Source organism: Centruroides sculpturatus, unplaced genomic scaffold (assembly GCF_000671375.1).
Source record: "Centruroides sculpturatus isolate CEXI.00-Female unplaced genomic scaffold, Cexi_2.0 scaffold668, whole genome shotgun sequence".
Classification (NCBI taxonomy): Eukaryota; Metazoa; Arthropoda; class Arachnida; order Scorpiones; family Buthidae; genus Centruroides; species Centruroides sculpturatus.
In genome coordinates, this window is record NW_019385523.1 from 351,517 (window position 1) to 370,883 (window position 19,367).

The window sequence follows — 19,367 nt, forward strand, 5'->3', positions numbered from 1 at the left end:
ACGTGAAATCACTAAGAGATTAAATTTGTCAAATTGAACTGTTTATGAGTACTTGAAACAAATTGGTTTCGTTTCAAAGCTCGATATATGAATTCCATGAGTTCTCAAAGAGAAATGCTCTATTTGGTGGAATATTAAGGAAATTTTTTTTGGAGCTTTTACCAGACAATTTAACAATTGATTCGAAAGTGTACTGCATTTGAGTAAACAAATTGCATAATATCATCAAACAGAAAAAGCCGGCCAGAATTGATAAAAAAAACAGCTGTAGTGTTTTACCACAATAATGTCAAATTTCACACAAGTTTGGTAACTCATCAGAAACTGTTATAACTTAGATGGGACATGCTATCACACCAACTGTATTGACCAGATCGAGCACACTCAGATTATTACTTGTTCCGGTCTATACAATTTTTTTCAACTGTAAGACATTTACTTGAAATGACAATGTCAAAAATCACTTGGATCGGTTTTTTGTAAGCAACGATCAAAACTTTTATGAATGTGAAATCGTGCTACTGCCAAAAATGATGACAACAGGCATTTGACCAAAATGGTCAATATATAATTCAATAAAATATTTATTTATTATAAGAATATTGCGTTTTTCCACGGAAAAAAAACGAACTTACTTTCCGAACAACCCAATATTATCTAAGATTTTATTAAACATTTTTTTCTGAATTATTGTTTTCTTTAGTCTCTGGCACCTATTAAAAATCATTTGTATGTATTTATATGTGAAATTATACCCTGACTTATGCGAATTCGACTTACGCAGTTACCGCTCGGTCCCACCTATCATGTAAGTTCGGGGTATTACTATATTGCTAACTTTAAACTTCAGCAGATATCTGTTAAAGCAAATATTTTTAATATTTCCAAAGTCATCATCAGGTAATCTTTCAAAAAACAGAACATTGCTTAAAATTTTTAAAAGTTCATCATTTCAAATAGAGATCATTGTAATATACCAAAGAAAAATTGTTTTTACTTGATGATGTCCTTGAAAAGGTCAAAATATTTATTTTAACATACATCTGCTAAAGTTTAAAATTTAGTGATATATTTAACCATATCTTTTAGTTTTTAGTGAACTTTAAAAGTTCAATTTTTAATTTTCATATGTTCAAATTATAGAGCTTAATAAAATTTAACATTTAAATAATCTGATTTTTAATCTAGAAGTTTCAATTTATTTCAGATTTAAACTAAGTTTGACTTGGACATGGTCAGATCAAATTATTTCCTAGTGTAAAAAAGACAGTAAAGAAGCAAGCAACTGACAGCAGATCTATTCTAATCCATTTTGACTCATGGATCATAAGAATATCAGTTGAGTACAGTAAAACCTGTCTAAGACAACCACCCACAGTTCTTTCAAAAAGTGGTCTTTTAGGTAGGTGGTTGTCCAATACAGGTGGTGCTGTAATGCCATATTTCCGTATGTATTTTGCGCAGTTTTTAGTTATTTCGATTAAACAAAACTCAAGGTAAGCAAAAATAAGCAAATTTTTTCAACAATAGAGCTATATTGGTATTGTATTTTATTCTTATCAGATTCTTATCAGTCGTCATGATTTTATAAGACAGATTTAATACCAGTATTTTAAAGATTAATATAATACGACTTTAGGTAATAGTTGAAATTGTAATTTTTAGATTTTAAATCTGTAAAGTTTATCAATTATTTTGTCCATGTAGTAAAAATTAAGATAACAAATTATGTTATTGTAAAAATAAAACGGATTTTATGGTGGAAACGTTATGTGAACCTATGGGTCGTCTGGTGTTCTACTGTATATTTGGTGTTTGTATCGAAGTGAGTTGGCTGAGGAGGGGCAAATGCCCGAAACGTAGATGTATAGCAAAACGTTCTAACTGAATAAAGATTGAAACTTGCCTAGTGTTGAAGAAAAGTCACTTCATTGTGCCAGTATACAATTAATATAATACTTGCATTTTCTCGATTATAATGTACATTTTCTTTTTTCCGACTTAATTAATTCAACTTGGTTCTTTTCATTCACTCCTCAGTTACGTGTATTATGTCATCAATATGTAAGCACGTTGTATCTCTCCATCACTTTAGTTTTGATTTTCGTTAGTTTAATCTTATTTTAACTTTAAAAATAGTGTATTTTTTTTAATATTTATTATTTTCTTAAGTACAATAAGAAAAATTATTAATTAATAATAAAATGATTTTATTATTTTTTCTCATAATATGATTTCATTACATTCCATGATTGTCCAGTAGAATATAATGAAATCGTATTATGTAATCGAAAAAGGAAGGTTGCCTGTAAAACTGATTTTTGCATTTATGCTTTTTATTTTTTTTTTAATATTTTGTGTGTGAAAATTACTTGGATATTATTTTTCTAAAAAATATCATGGAAATAAGGTAGGTTGATACAGAAACTATTTATCGCACATGTACTGTATATGAGCTTCAAAAAAATAAATAAATAAATAAAATAAATTTTATCAAATGATGAGATCAGCTGTATTGTGTACAATATTTTATACCCCTAAGGAAAATACTGTAGGTCTATGGTAAAATAAATTTCGTTTTCCCACAGTTAAACTTTGCCACTAATTGCCATTGTGATATACCATTTTCACTCTCTCTGATAACTTTAACACGTTCTTCTAACAACAACACTTTGCATTTCTTTCATTTTTCGGACAATTTCAAACAAATTGAAATGAATTTCCTTTGTTGCTAGACTAATTCATTAACACCTGGGATACACATAGGGATACACATAATTTCAAGGAAGGGAGAATTGCCTGAGGTGAGTTCGAACAAGAGTTTAGACTAATTCACTATATTAGGAGGGGAAAACATTGCTGAGATAGGTTCAAACAATAGTTTAGACTGTGGAAGTGGTCACTTATTACAATTGCTGTATGTTGTTTTGGACTAAAAATTATGCCCATGGTCGTATTACACAGGTGGTCGTTTAATACGGGTAACTTATACGAAGACTCAATGTATAAACTATTCCATGCCAGGAATTTTTGCCTGTTTTGACAGGTGCCTATCGAATGCAGGTGGTCGCCTAAGCAGTTTTCACTGTACATTAAGAGTCAAATTTTAAAAAATTTATTTCTTGACAGCATTGATTTCATATAATTAAATACATATTTTTGATTCAGTTTGATTCAGATTGCTTACTTACAGTAACACAAATCTTAATTTATGGTATAATAAATCTAGATAAAAAATATTTCATTTTTCTGTCTATCATATATTCAAATAGTTCAATAGCTTTGCCACATTTGAAAACTAAAAAACTGATGGGCTATTTAAGGTGATTGTCATCAACATTTTTAGATTATTCTCTTTCAAACAGCTTAATTGAGAGCACTTCATTCAATTCTCTGCATTAAATGCTCTCATATGAAGCACTGCTCAGTGGTAAAACTAGAATACAAGCATGATGTGGTTGCTACAATATATTTATTAATCAGAGTTTCAAAAGCTGACTTGAGTGTAAAAGTGTATTTCAACAAACAGCATTTAGACATTAATTTAACAATTGTATGCATTGGACAATCCACCAATTAAGGAGAAAGAAGTAATGAAAATCTCTCACTGTTTTAATGATGATAAATCAAATAATATATGAAATAACTAACCTATTTTTTAATCTGTTATCATTATGTGATCTGATTTTCAATTCTCCATCTTTTAACAACCTTCCATAATCTTTTAATTCTGTATTCAGTGGCTATAATAAAATAAACAGCATTTAATAACATTAAATAACAAATATATCAATTTATAAACTATTTATAATTATTATTTATGATGATTTTAAATAAATATATAATTCTAACAACAATATAACAAATAATATAGTATTTAAATTATGAGATAACAGTATACTACAGGGTGGCCAAACTTTGTCATGATCTCATGTATTTCTGATATATTACCAAAGTATATTGTATCCCTACTCTATATTGGTATATATACTATATATATAGGGTTACAATATACAAGATTTGCAATAAGATCTAGAACAGTGTTTCTCAATGGAGGTGATATTGCCTCCATGTGGGCATTTTTCCATGTTGAGGGGGCGATTTGTAACAATTTATATTTTGGGGGGGCAAAAAACAATTTTCTGGGTGATATAGAAAAACATTATATTAAGAATAATTAGATATTTTATTCTTTATATTGTACAATAATTAAACAAATGACATTATACTAGTCAATAGTCTATTCAATGCAGTACGAATTTGGCGTTAGCCTTGGCCCTCGGCATCGGAATTTTGAAGTGAAGGGGGCGATACTATGTAACGGTTTTATTGAAGGGGGCAATACTATGTTGAAGGTGGCGACGATTCGTTAGAGGTTGAGAAACACTGGTCTAGAAGAACTGTAGTTTGGTAACTGTTAAAATTCAACTTCATAAAAACTGAGATAATTCTTACAATAAACATTTATTTTTAGCTTGATTAACAATTATAAGTAATTAGATCATCAAAAACTTAATAGTTACAATTAGTAAATAAACACTATTATCTAGAAATTTTGTTATAACTGAAAATTTCCAATTCTATTTTAAAAAACAGAATTGTAAATTCAATGTTGTAAAATCCGCTTATTGAATAATATGTTTTAGAACATAATCCAAGTGTACAACAATACCTGGACGGTTGATGACCATTCTAACTTTACTGACAATATAATCCACTTTCACAAATTAGATTATTATTATTCAAATTTTAACATTTACATAAAATTCTACATTTTTTTCAATCAACTATGGTGCCAAGTTTTGTGATTTGTAAACACTTATCAGTCACAAGCTTCTTTTAAAGTTTGTGACTGAACTTAAACTTTAAAAAAGCTTGCAAATCTTGCACATTATACAATTATGTAAATGATAGAAAATATCCATACAATTGTAGTTGGCAAATTTAACATTACACAGGATAATTTCTAGGGCTGTGCCAATAGTCAATATACATTATTATTAATAATTTTTGGTATTTACCAAATATAAACATCCCAATGCCTGATATTTTAGTAATATGCCAGACAATTGAAGAATTAAATTGAGCTACTTTGTTGCTATTATTTTTAATTAAATTCTAAATGATGTGGTACTACAGGTAGACATTAGGTGCCATTTCTTATTAAATTTAATAATTATAATTAAAGTAATATTTAATAAATAATTTGGAATATTCTGGAAGAAAGGAATCAGCCTGGAGCAGAACTTGAACCCACAAGTGCATTGCCAATTACACTACCTAGATCTCCATCCAATCTTCCCTTCTAGACATATTTAATTTAGATATAACCACCCTTAGTTACTAAATAAATAATTTAATTTATAATATTCTAAATTATTTATTAAATATTAATTTAATTATAATTATTAAATTTAACAATAGATGACACCTAATGCCTACCTCTAGTACCAAATTATTTAGTATTTATCACAACTTTTTGATCATTGATATATCAAAATTTTGACTTAGAACAGTCCTAATAATTTCTTTCATCTCTTGTACTGAAGATACAAGAGTGGAAGAAACATCTCTCTCAAGAAATGTTTACTTCTTGATATTTAATGATTTAATAGTTATACATTTATTCATCTACAACACAAAAATTAAAATTTATATCACTTACCATATTAAGGTCTGTGATACTGGCTTGTATATCACTTATAATTTGAAGAGTTTCATTATCCCTTTTCACCTCATTAATATACTGTGCAAGATCCTGTAAATAATTATCACAAATATTACATTGAGGAAACATTTCTAGAATTAGAAGTCTTATTTTATATTCACAGTTATATAGTTTATTATATATACTGGGGTTTGAACAAACAAAAAAAGAGACTCACAAGAAATAGTGTGAGAAGTATGTTGATGCTGAGAGTCAGACTTGGCAACCCATATTCCAGTGTCAGCTAAATGATTCATTGTATGTTACCACTTTCAAATGTAGTGTTAGCTCATTATTAATTTAAATAAGTTTTGTGATAATTGGAAATGCCTTATGCTACAAAAAGAAATTTTCATACTGAAAAGTTACATGAAGAAAAAATTAAGATAATGGTGCAAAATTATTCCAAATTCTCTGTACCTACTAAGGTTTAAGTTTACAAACATTTTAATAAGTAGAAATCCATTGAGTCAGTGTGATAAAAAGTTGCCTTACGAAAACTTATCCAAGAAAAGACTTTTTTCAACATTCAGGCACAATTAAGTTCACAATACTTTTAACAAATCATCTTATGATTCTGTTCATACAACTATAAAAATTTTGCCTTATAATGCAAGTATTTTTATTCATTTATTTATTCAGAGTTTCAAATGTTATCCCTCAAGTCTGTAGCAAAAAAAATTTTAGAAATTTAAAATTTAAGTTTTTCTTGTAATGTGTAGCAGAATACTAATAAGCACTGTCAACTCATGACACTGTTAAGTCAGATTTGGAATGTCACCAAACTCTTCATGTTATTACTTCTTGTGATTCTTGTTCCATTTTATCACTTGGTATAACCACTTTTTAATGTCTATAAAAATGTATTTATTATTTTAAGTATATTTTTATGGTTTTATTGATTATGGTTTAAAAATTCAGGTGACAAGCATTTAACATGAACAATGTTCATTACATTCAGTTGCAAAGCAGGCAGACAGATATTCTATAATAAGTTCTAAAATTCAGCCTAATTTAGCTCATAAATAATTATTCAACAATGATCTCTTGTATCAAAAGTATTCAACATTAAACAATAAATTATTATTGAAATAAATGAAAATAAAAATTATCACAGTATTTGTTACAATGCAACTAAATATTAATCATTATAAAATTTCAAAATAATGTATATTAAAGCCAAAATATATAAATTAATAAAGATTTACTAACTTTGATAACACATTAAAAAAGCTTAATATATGCAAAATGTCATCAATAACTGATTTTATACTATCTTCAAAACTAAAGAGCTTTTATAAAATTGAGCTAAAACTTATTCTACGTTCTTTCTATTCAGCTTATTCTAAAAAAAAAGTATATGTTAAATGTTATATATAAGTGTATATGTGAGAATATGAAGAGTCTAATACCCTTTCATCATCAGGACCGTTAGTCCTGCTCATTGAGTCACTGGATGGCATTAAGTAACTGATGGAATCAACAGGTTAACAAACAACAAAAAGGATTTAATAAATAAAATAAAACAAAGAGATACATAAGATAACCTATTGTAAATTGAGTCTATCTAGAATACACCTCTAAAACATGAGAGAGAGTTTACAATTGGTTAAAAATAATGATAATACCTCTGTCGATCAAACTTGGAGAATGCGAGATGAATGCTGGAGAGTCAGAGTGGGACTATCTTCTTCTAATTGTTATGGCAAGTTCCTTCTGGTCATGGATTGTGGTAACATGGCAGGTTTGAATTGGTCGTGAACTGCCTGTAATTAATGTTGACTGCCTTCTTCTATGGCAGTCTTATCCTTGTTGACTGTCTCTCTTATGGCAGGTTCTTGTAGTTGACTGCTGCCCCAAACTCGTTCGTGATGTTTTTCCTTTTTTATTCTAAGTTTCCACCAATCAGATTTTAGGGTTTTGATTACCTGACAGGACATACATCTGATGTAAGGGACAGATGTTTGTCAGATACGAGCAATAACAACTTTCTGAGGAAAGTTCTATTTCCTTTTCCCACAACAAATTACAACTTTTGTCTATTTTATCGCTAAAATATTACATTGAAATTATTAATCAAGTGAGTAAATCTAAGACTGTACCAGCATGTGATAAATAAAACAAATAAATTTTCAAATAAAATTGCTCTCCACTCTCGCATTCTCACATATATATGTTTATATGTTCAGATATTTAAGATATGTTAAAACTAAGTAATAAATTAACTGTATCATAAGTTGATTATTATAAAAACTTTACAGAATTGAATAAAATTTTTGAATTTTTAATTAAAGTGATCACTATATTAATGTAAGAAATCTAAAGTTTTATAAATATTTATTAGTATTTAATATTTTATATTTATATATAAAATATGAGAACTTCCCGTCCCAACATGGAAAAATTTTCATCAAACAAACTATCACGGAACTTACATAAACATCTAAGATTATGTGTAAATATATAAAGTGTCGAACAAAAAAATAAAGAAAGAAAGCTGTTGAGATAGCAAAAGTTTGTAATTTAAACATAAGGTTATGTCTCAGAGTTAACTATGTCAACTGCAAAATCACATTTCTATTGTCAAATTGCTAACTGCTGACAAAACAACTGGTGATCAAGAGACAGTGAGAGAAAACTCCTCTCACTTGATCACCAGGATTAGCCCCTATAAACTTTTGATGTCAGTTTGAAAATTCAATCAGAGAGATAAGTTGACTGTCTACCAACAAGGTTTGTAGATGATACCTGTGGGTAAAATGTTTGAAAAATCTGAGTGTCATCACAGCAAAACCAGAAGTCTTTTTCAGCCACCAAATCACTTCCTGACAAAAACAGAGGACAAAGATATCTTGTTGACAAGTTCAAATTACCCGAGGAAAGTGAATAAAAGTTATTTCAGATCCAAACAATAATCTGTCTCTGTAAAGGTTTGCCAAAACTTGGTATTTTGAGATTCTCTGAGTTAAATCTAAATTTCCAATCTAAATCTGTATCTGTATTAAGTACATTAGTTTCTGTTTATTGAACTAGGATATCTACAATATATTCAAAAATTGAAAATTTCATAAATTTGGCAAATACAATTAACTAATTAAAATTTATATCCTGTTAAGTAAACACTTATTTTAATTATAATTACAAAATTGTTGTTTGTGACAATACTTTTCCATGATGTTTCAAATATCCACAGAAAGAACAACTATTATAAGAAACAAGACGTCTTAAACAGAAATAAATAACTAAATATTTAGAAAGTTTAGCATATATACACATAATATTTCATTTAAAGTTTAGTTGCTGTGTTGATACTAAGAAAACCTTCCATCTTTCAATACCCCCCCTGTAAGTTTTGCCAGACCAATAATGAGGCAACTAGGTTATGAGAAATTGGACTCAAGTTTCCGGAACAGACCCCACATTAAAAATTCCTATGGAATTACTCACTCCAGGTTTAATCCCAAGTCCCCAAAATAGTAGAATGATATCTTAACTGCCTTAGCCACTCAACTATCAAAGCTTCTGACCTGAACTACCTTAAAAAATCCCAAATTTTGAGTTTTTGGAATTTTTAATATCTATCTGCTTTTCTTTTAAATCTTTATATTGATTATTTTCTATCAGCATACAATTTCTTTTTATGATTTGGGCAATTTTCAAGTTACTAGACTGCAAAACATCTCAAATCAACAAATGTTTGTTGTGCTGTAATGTCAATACTGTAGATAAAATACAACTAACAGGTTATCTTTACTAATTAGGTTTAATTTTCCTACCTCTTTACTAATAAAATACTTTAACAATTGACAATTTCTGTTTAATGCTGTTAAAATATACAAACTTTGGACTTAGACTTGTCAGGTTTAAGAGTACATATTGATTCCAAGTACTTGGAACCAACAAACTTATTTTCTGCTGAATTCTTCTGAAATGTAACCACTGAACTTATAAATTTATACTCAGAGCCATGTTGATTCATCAAATCTTTCTCTTAAGTATCAATATAAGTAGTTTAATATATACTTTTTATATTTAATGTATACTTATAAAACAAAATTAAAATTATACCAGCATTGCATCTAGCGCTTTTTCTAGTCCTAAGTAGTCATCATGAACTTTTGGTGTATTTCGCAATAATTCCTGTAATAAAATGAAATTTTATTAAATTATTAAATAATGTCACATAAAAATTAATAATAATAACTAAATTACTGAAATAATCTTATACAATGAAAAAACACTCAAAACAAACTTATACAGTAGACCCCCCTATAACGCTTAGATACGTTCCACGCTAACCGAAAATTACGTTGTAGGAATGAGCCAATCGCAGCCCGATAGGTGTGAACTTTACGGACTAAGGCTGTTCGAAAGGTTTTCTTCTATAAAATTAACCGATTCTAGACTAATTCCACTCAACATTTCCAAAATACGTATAATTTTTTGGGAATAATCTGTATAAACTATGCTATAAACAAAAAATTGTAGGATTACTTACACCGTTCGACTACGCCGTTGCTTAAAGCTGGTTTTCATCGCGGAACAGCACGCGAAACGACGGCCGCAATTTCTGATAACGAATTTTTGGCGGAAAAATAACTTGACCTTTGGAGACATCATTAATATAAATAATTTTTATGGACGTTGAATAAGAAGTGTTTCTTTCACAAGAAATGTATAAAATTAGTGCTGTATTAGACTTACGGTACCTAATTTACATACTGTGCAGACGATAATAAACTCAACTTACTAGCCTAAAATCTCCGTAGCGTGTTGCCAGGCGGCAGAAAGCATATATATAATTATAATAAAGTTACAATAAATTAAGTTAATATATAATTATATATACAGTACCTAATTTATATATAATTAATATATAATTATATGTACAGTACCTAATTTATATATAATTTATATATAATACTAAACAGACGATAGCAAACTCAATTTAGCCGCTCCGTAGCGTGGCGCAGGGTCGGAGGAAAGTAGTTCGGCTGCTCATCCACTATTGGTCCAGACTCTATCAATCTTGTCGCGAAACGACGTTATAGGAGGTACGTTATACGAAAGTTGCTACAATTTTTTCGCTACGTTATAGGAATTGTCGTTTTAGGAACGTACGTTATAGGGGGGTCGACTGTACAAAAGTACAGGATGTACTGTATTAGACAAAAGATCTTGAGCCAATATTAACAAACTTAATTAAACAATTAATTATTAAAAATTAGAATTACATAAATATAAATAAATATATGTAAAAAATAAAATTATATAATATCAGTTATTTAAGTAAGTAATTAAATTCCATCTTTGCAAAGCAATTTTATATGATGCTTACCTTGAGCAAGAGATGATATTTAAGCACCCTCTGCATAGGCACGGAGAGAAGATCACGAAGTTTAAATTTTCCATCATTGGCCTCTAACTGACAGCGCTAAATACAAAGTTGTAGCTCGTTAATATAATTATAAAATTTCATTCATTTTATTTAAACATTATATCTGACTCATTGTATTTAGAGGAATTATAAAGACATTTTAATATATTTTTATATACTATCTGGATACTCAAACTATTGTTTCTAAATGGGCTCATTTTTAATCTACTTCTATAGTCCCCTTTCCACGGAAATTAATATGTAAGTTATTAAAAATAGCTAACAAACTTCCACTTAGAATGCTAATATTTGTTTTTACTTTCTCTTTGTAGGTTACATATAAAAGATGTGAATTAGTAAAATTTTAATGACAAATCACACACACACACACACACACACACACAATAATGTTAAAAGATAAAGTAATAATACAGTAGAGCATTGATTATCCGACTCAATTGGGGACTGGGGTTGATCGGATAACTGAAAAAATCGGATAATTGAAAAGAATGAAAAAATACATTATTACTATAGTGTATTAGCATATTAGTATATCTCAAGTAATTAGTATATTAGTATATCGCTATTAACCTACTTCGTGTTGAATTTTCATCGATGTTAAGCCTAACAAAAATTTTTTTAAAATAATAATTGTCGCTATTGTATCGTTAAAAATTAGAAAATTAAGCCTCATTTAAATACTGGCTCCCTTTCGTGGTCAAGCCATGTTGCCAGCTAAAACACGTAAAAATACTATTAAAGTAGCCAAGATATAGCCAAATATTGTAGCGCCACATCACTAGCAGACATTTGAATTTGCCGACTAGAATGCGGTTGGTTAACCGATGTGACGGTTGATCGGGGGTCGGATAATTGATGCTCTACTGTACTTTATTTAATATTGAATAATTCAGATATCTTTACAGAAAATAATTTTAGAATATAAAAAAACCACATTCAGTCACAAAAAAGACTTACTATGTTAGCTAAGTTAACAATAAATGATAATTTTGAACTAGACAAAACTGAAATTAATTGAATTGAAATCTTACATTCATCTCATAATACTAAAAGTTTTATTTTTGTCAAAATCTATATCAATTAAATTGCATAAATTTTGTAATCTATATGAGATGACCATAATTATAATCTACAATTGGAATATTTTATTATAAATAACCATATTGCAAATTATAAAAGTAAATCTGGATAAAGTTTTTTCCATTAAAATAAATTTACATTATAAATGGAAATATCATTAATGATTTCTGTAACTTTACTAATGATTTTGCTGTTTACAGTTTATAACTTTAAAGTGACTTTTGCAATTAATTTCTTTTACCTAATTTCCTTCCCTTTACTTTTTTCTAAAATTATAAATTTTGAAAATGTTCTAATAATTTTTTCTATAAAAAATAGCTAAATTTTTATTATGGCCACACTATATAATTTTTAATTAATTTAACCATTGTTAATTTTTAATAAATTTAATACAATTTTAATTTAAATTAATTGCACTAATTAAACTAACTGAATTAATCTTAAGGGATTTCAAAGAATAAATAATAGAAATTACATTGTTATAAATTATTCAAGTTATTATACGGTTAGCAGCAGATAAAATTATCACTTTATAAATATATAAATAAATATGAATAAATTTAATAATTTAAAAATAAATAGCTTATTATAAAGGTTTCCCAATAAAAACTGATTTTTCCAAAATAAAACAAAATATATACAAGACAATTTATAATTTTATTACAATTAATAATATAATAATCAGTTTTACTACAAAAATCATACTTACCAAAACTGTCTGGTTTACAATTTCATATTTATTACATAATTCGTCTATAAGTTCTTGGGAACGAGGAAGATTTGAACAATAGTCCCCATAAATTATGAACTTTTCTTTCCAATGAAGAAAGCATTCACTAATTTTGTACTGACTTGAAGTACATGCTTTATACAATTCACTATGAAATTCTGTATGAATTCTCGCTAAATCCTAAAATGAAATATTTTATCATACAATTATTAAATGATTAATTATTATAGCCAAAAAACTAAGTATTTTGTAAATTTTGTATGAGTAAATATTAAATCAATGATATTTTTTCACTTCCTATTCAATCCTACATGCACATAAGATTTGATTTGTCAAATTACATCTTATATTCATATACAATTTGCTTATTAATTAATTATAGTATTCTATTTAAAAGCATAATTTACATAAAATTCAATATAATGTAAAAATAATTTATAATTTAATTTATAAATTTAAAATTTTTGTCATATATAAATAATGAAATACATCAATATAGTTTCAAAGTAATATGGATAGTTAATCATCAAACAATAAACATTACACTAAAAATTTTTGAATTAAAATGTATTTAATTAAATAAATTAATAATTCCACAAATTCAATACAATTCAAATTTCAAATAAATAAATTTCTCTCTCTTTCCCTCGGAGTCAACAGTTTTTTATTTATTGCTCTTTTTATTGCTACTAAAGAATTTGTAAAACAATTTTGTAAAGCTATCAACAAACTGTATAAGAATTTTAAAAACAAACATTTTTTAATTGAACATATTTACATTCTTTTTAAAGTTTTGTGACAAAGTAACCTAAAAAGAAAGGTCAGTCATAAAAGGCTGTATTCCAGAACAGTAAATGTGAATAAATGGTGACTATTTTTTGGCAGACTTAGTCTTCAATTTAACTTCAACATTAATCACCATCTGATAGAAAAATTTTTTAATCTTTGGCTTTGTTTTTGGTGGTGCCATGACAGGAAAGCATGGACTGCTTATGAACTGACAGCATTTTTATCCCAGTTCAGTTTGGAAATGGATGAACCTCATGTTAAAGTGTATAGGACACAGTGTGTTTCAATTCCACCTTTACTGTTAAACAATACCCCAAAACAGCACACTTCTGCTGTGCTGGTCTGGAGAGCCATCTCATATCACAGTCAATTACTCATAATGGTGGTGCAAGGAACATTCATGGCATGGCATAGCAGTATGTATAGAAAATCCTGTACTCTTATGTGCTGCCTTTTATGATAGGGCTGGAAACCCTATCATGAAAAGCAAGGTAATGCTCAACCATACATGACTAGGTCTCCCAGAATGTATCTGTCATATTGTCCCACTTCCCTGGCTTGCCTGATCTCCAGATTTGTCACCCATTGAGAATTTTTGGAACTAGATGGGATATCAGCTTTAGCCATTTATAAATACAAGGTATATGCAAAGTTTTTTTGTTTTTTCTAACAATTTTTTTTTTGAGTATATGCTGATATGAGTGATACGCCATCATAGATAATAAATTACAGCAATTTAAATAACATATAATATTAAAATAACAAAATCTAAAATAAGATGTAAATTTTTCTCAAAATTTTTTGTAATGTAGATAATAGAATATAAAATAAAATTATAACATAAAAATATTGTATAGTGAGCATAAACCAAAAAATCTAAAATTATTTAAGTAATAAATAATTTTATTTGCTTTATAATAAACAAAATTACTTATGATATTAATGATTTTTACTTATATATTAAACTGTAGCATAATTTAAAACTTATTGTAAATAGTTTTAATTTTAAAAAAATTGTAATATCTTTTTCAATTACCTTTATATGCATAAATATAACTTTACGATCATCAGGTTTAATAACACTTTTAAGTGGATGCATGAAATGCTAAAATATTAGATATCAAATTATTTCATTAATGTATACTACTATTTTGCATTATATTATTTTATATTAAGTAAAATAACTTTTTTATATATATAAAACTATGAAAAGTAAAACTGACAAGATTTTTATAGAATATTAAAAAATAAAAACAGAATTCAGCATATTACAAATAACATAATTATATATTGATATAAAATAATGATTTTTTTATGAAAAATGATAAATAATAATTTTTTTTATAATAATGAAAAATATTAAGATATTTTATTACATTACAAATAAATATGAATTTAAGCAATAGTAAAATATTTTAAAAAATAACAGAGGCCTGCATAAAGATTTTAATAAATTAATCAATAATTCTATAGACACTTTTCAATTTCTATTTTCCTTGTCTAGATTTATTTATTTATTTAGGGGGGTGCTTCCGACATTCGTCAGTGTTGGTGAGTTTTTGAGAGAGCTGTTTTTGTTCAATTATAGTGCTTTGGATATGCTTGCTTCTACAAAGTATCTGATTCTTTATCTTGGTTTCATTAAAGAATTTGATATATATTTATTATTACGTGCTTTATTGTTAATTGGAGGTATTGAATCTAATCCTGGACCGATGCCTCGTACTCCACCTTCCTCCCCTTTCAAAGTCGTCCATATCAACTGTTGGAAAATGTCAAAGATCTCCTAGTGAACCAACTTTGAAATCTCAGTGATTGGAAAATTTTTTTCCTCATTTGGGTTCTTCTTCAAATGTACCTCAAAATTTATTTTCCTTTTTAGAGGAAAATTTGATACTATTTTGACTAAACTTGAAGATTTATCTACTAAATTCGAATGGTTGGCAAATTTGCATAAAGATTTTGAACAACGTCTTCTCAATGTAGAGAAGAAGGTGGAGGAAATTTCTAATTTAAATACTTCATTTACTGCTTCGACCTCCTATTTCTTATATCTTTTAGATTCATCAATAAATGAACGTCAGAGAAATAACATTGTTATTGCTGGTTTAGAGGGAAATTCGTCTGAAGTTTTGTCATTGGCTTCTGATATTTTGCAATCTATTAAAAGACCTAGTGGTGATTCAATTTTGGTAAAAGATCTTAAAATACAGTAGAGCGTCAATTTTCCGAAAGTCAATCATCCAAAAGAATTCCAGTCGGCAAATTTAAATTTTCGCCAGTGCTGTGGTGCTTCAATCTTTGGCTATGTCTTAGGCTACTCAAATATTTTACGTTTTTGATACTAAATTAACTTCTAAAGTATAATTTTTTATTATTTTTATATTTTTCAATATATTTATTTTGTTTGTACAAAATAAAAAAATAATTTTTAACGATACAATAGTCTTTGTTAGGCTTGACATCGACGAAAATTCAACGCGAAGCGACACGCAACAGAGAAAAATTTCGAAATCGGATACGTTAAACTATTTTTTCGTACGTAAATCAGTTATCCGAAATATCAGTTATCCGGACAACCCCAGTCCCCAATTGATTCGGAAAATCGACGCTCTACTGTAATCTCAAAAAATAAATTGGTGGTGGCTAAACTTGACATTGTCTCCGATAAAAAACTCATTTACCGAAATGTTCATAATATTCAGAAGAGGGAAGGATGCTCTAGGGTAAAGTTTTTTGATGATTTATATTGGAGATTGAGAGTTAGGAGGAAAAGTCTTTTTCCTTTCTAACAAGAGGCTAAGAAGACCAGAAAAGATGCGTATATGAGAGCTGATTGTCTAACAATAAATGGAGAAAACTTTACGTTTGATTTAATAAGTAATAAGCTGATGAAATTGAACCTTTTTTATTACCAGGGAAAATGTTTGATCGTCGAATGGACGAGAATTAAAAATTTCAACTGTTATTCCTTATTCAAAAGTTTTTTATATGCTAAACGTATTGTCATGGAATAATCAAGGTTCATTGTTTGATAACTTTACTGACAAGAGTTTTGTTGATTTTGTATCATCATATCATATTGTTGGTATAACTGAATCATGGATGACATTTTCGGTGAGATCCTTTCTTTCATCATTGGACTCCCAATTCTATTTTACTGAAATGTTAGCTCAAATCTGAGGGACCTGGAAGACCGTCTGGAGGTTTTGTTTTTACTGGTTTCTCAGAAACTTGGTAAGTTAGAAATTTGTCATCTCTCTGATAACCTTATTATGGCTAAACTTATATTTGATAAACTTATGTTTAAGGATTGTCCTGGGCTTTTAATTGTTCTGGTTTATATGACTATTCATAAATACGATTCATTGATCGAGTATCTTGATAGATTGATTCTGGATTTTAAAAATGATGATGACATCCTGATCCTTGGTGATTCTAACGCTAGAATTGCTTCCGAAGTAGATACATTGTATATAGGTTCTAATAGAAATTTTCATAATATTAGAAAATCTAAAGATAAGATTTTTAACTATAGAGGAAAGAGATTTTTGAACTTGATCAAATCTTATGGAATGATTCTATTGAATGGTTGTTTCGTTACTGATTCTCCTGCTAATTTTACATTTATTTCCACTTTGGGTGCATCAGTCATCGACTTGATAGCTATAAATCCTGAATTAATTGATAACTTGGTAGACTTTAGAGTTTTGAATAAATTTGATTCTGACCATCTCCCTATTTCTATTGAGCTCAGGTTTGATTCTCTTTTTCTCAGTACAGAATTGCCTACTAAGATATGTTGTTATGTGTGGAGATCTTCATGTTTGGATAAGTATTTGCATAGTGTCACTAAGCGATATGCAGATATTAAAGGTGGATTTTTTCTGGATTCCTTTTCTTTTTATTCGTCCTTTGTTGATGTGATTCTTGAGTCTGTAATTCAAAGTAATATGTTAAATATCATTGTTCAAGAAAATTTGTAAAGTCTTGGTTTGACATTGATTGCCTACGATTGAAGAGAGAGAAGAATCGTGCTTTACGAGCATTTAGGCGATCAAGAACTGAACAACAATTTATTATTTATTCTAAATTGGAAAAAACTTTTAAATCTATATGTAAAGCCAAAAAGAAACTATTTTGGAATAAGATTAACTTCCAATTATCACATATTAAAAACTCTGCAGAATTTTGGAAAATTGTTAATAAATTTAGATATGGTAAAGTTGTGTATAATAATATCTCTATTCGTGATTGGTAGAGTTATTTGAGAAAATTTTTTTCTGGACCATCTTTAGTTGTACTGTCTATTTGTACTAATGTTAATACGGATTCATTACTAGATGAAAATTTTTCATTTGACGAATTACAATTTGTGGTACGATCTTTAAAAAATAATAAAGCTCCTGGACTAGATGCTGTTAAGGCTGAGATGGTTAAATTCCTCCTGACTAATATTTTAATTGATATTTAATAATTTTAAAACTAATTATTCTTTTCCCATTACTTGGAAAAAATATTTGTTTAAGAATGATATATAAGAAGGGTAATCGATTTGATCCTATGAATTATCATCCGATATCGCTAATTAGTGTAATTAAGAAAATTTTTTCTATGTTATTGGCTAATCGTTTGTGTCTTTGGCTTGAGCGGTCTCACACTATTTCTATTGGTCAAGGTGCTTTTGTAGTGAATAGAGGTGTGGATTATAATTTATTTATATTTCATGGAATTTTGCAATTAAATTTGACTAAGAAGCGGAGGAAATTATACAGTGGATTTATTGATTTGTCAAAGGCGTTTGATACAATAGATCATGATATTTTATGGTTGAAGCTTTCTCAGATAGGTATTTCATCATCTTTTATTAATCTTATAAGACAATTGTTTTCGAACACCACTTATCAAATCGAAGTTAATCATTTTCTTTCAGAGGCGGTAACTGCTAATAAAGGGCTTCCACAAGGTGAACCACTTAGTCCTATTTTGTTTAATTTATTTGTTAATGATCTCTCCGAATTTTTTTGTAATCATAATACAATGGGTATATCCATATCACCAGAGGTAGAATTGAACTGTCTTTTGTTTGCTGACGATATTGTAATATTTTCATATTCACCTATTGGTCTTCAGAAAAAACTTGACCTTCTACAAGATTACTGTAAGTCTAATAAATTATTTATTAATGAGACTAAATCTAACGTAATGGTTTTTCGGAGAGGGGATAGACTGGGGAAAGCTGATAAATTTTATTTATTTAACTCTGAGTTGGAGATAGTTTCGTCCTACAAATATCTGGGTATTTATTTTACTTCACAGGGTTTTTTTTTTCTTTTCACTTAGATAAATTGTTTTTGAAATATAAACTTCAGCTTTCTAATTTAATAAAACTTATGGTCAGAATGAAGCAGTCTTCTATTAAGTCGTATTATCGATTGTTTGATCCCTTGATATGTTCAAGTTTGGGATATATGTTCCCTATTTGGAGACCATCTTTTATTGATAAATTGGAGAAGACGCAATTGAGATTTATTAGATCAATATTTCATATTAGTCATTCAGTCCCTGAACCTGTTTTGAGATTTGAACTGAGTCGTCCACCAATGGCTATACAATTAACAATGATTATTTTTAGATACTGGAGTAAAATTTTGGAGTTACCA

The 19,367-nt window shown here is 28.2% G+C and overlaps 1 protein-coding gene across 6 annotated transcripts in view; it reads right to left on the reverse strand.

Annotated features, from left to right (window-relative positions):
- Positions 1-19,367, reverse strand: part of LOC111639799 (guanine nucleotide exchange factor VAV2-like) — a 155,144-nt gene that overhangs the window by 73,831 nt on the left and 61,946 nt on the right. For 4 of the 6 annotated variants that reach the window (XM_023385747.1, XM_023385745.1, XM_023385746.1 and 1 more), the window contains 7 exons: positions 14,741-14,809; positions 12,895-13,095; positions 11,046-11,141; positions 9,776-9,847; positions 5,886-5,951; positions 5,666-5,758; positions 3,652-3,743 (listed from right to left, as the gene is read on the reverse strand). In XM_023385747.1, coding sequence (XP_023241515.1) covers positions 3,652-3,743; positions 5,666-5,758; positions 5,886-5,951; positions 9,776-9,847; positions 11,046-11,141; positions 12,895-13,095; positions 14,741-14,809 — 689 coding nt within the window. The remainder of the gene's footprint in view (positions 1-3,651; positions 3,744-5,665; positions 5,759-5,885; positions 5,952-9,775; positions 9,848-11,045; positions 11,142-12,894; positions 13,096-14,740; positions 14,810-19,367) is intronic. The other 2 variants (XM_023385749.1, XM_023385748.1) reach the window with 1 other exon arrangement.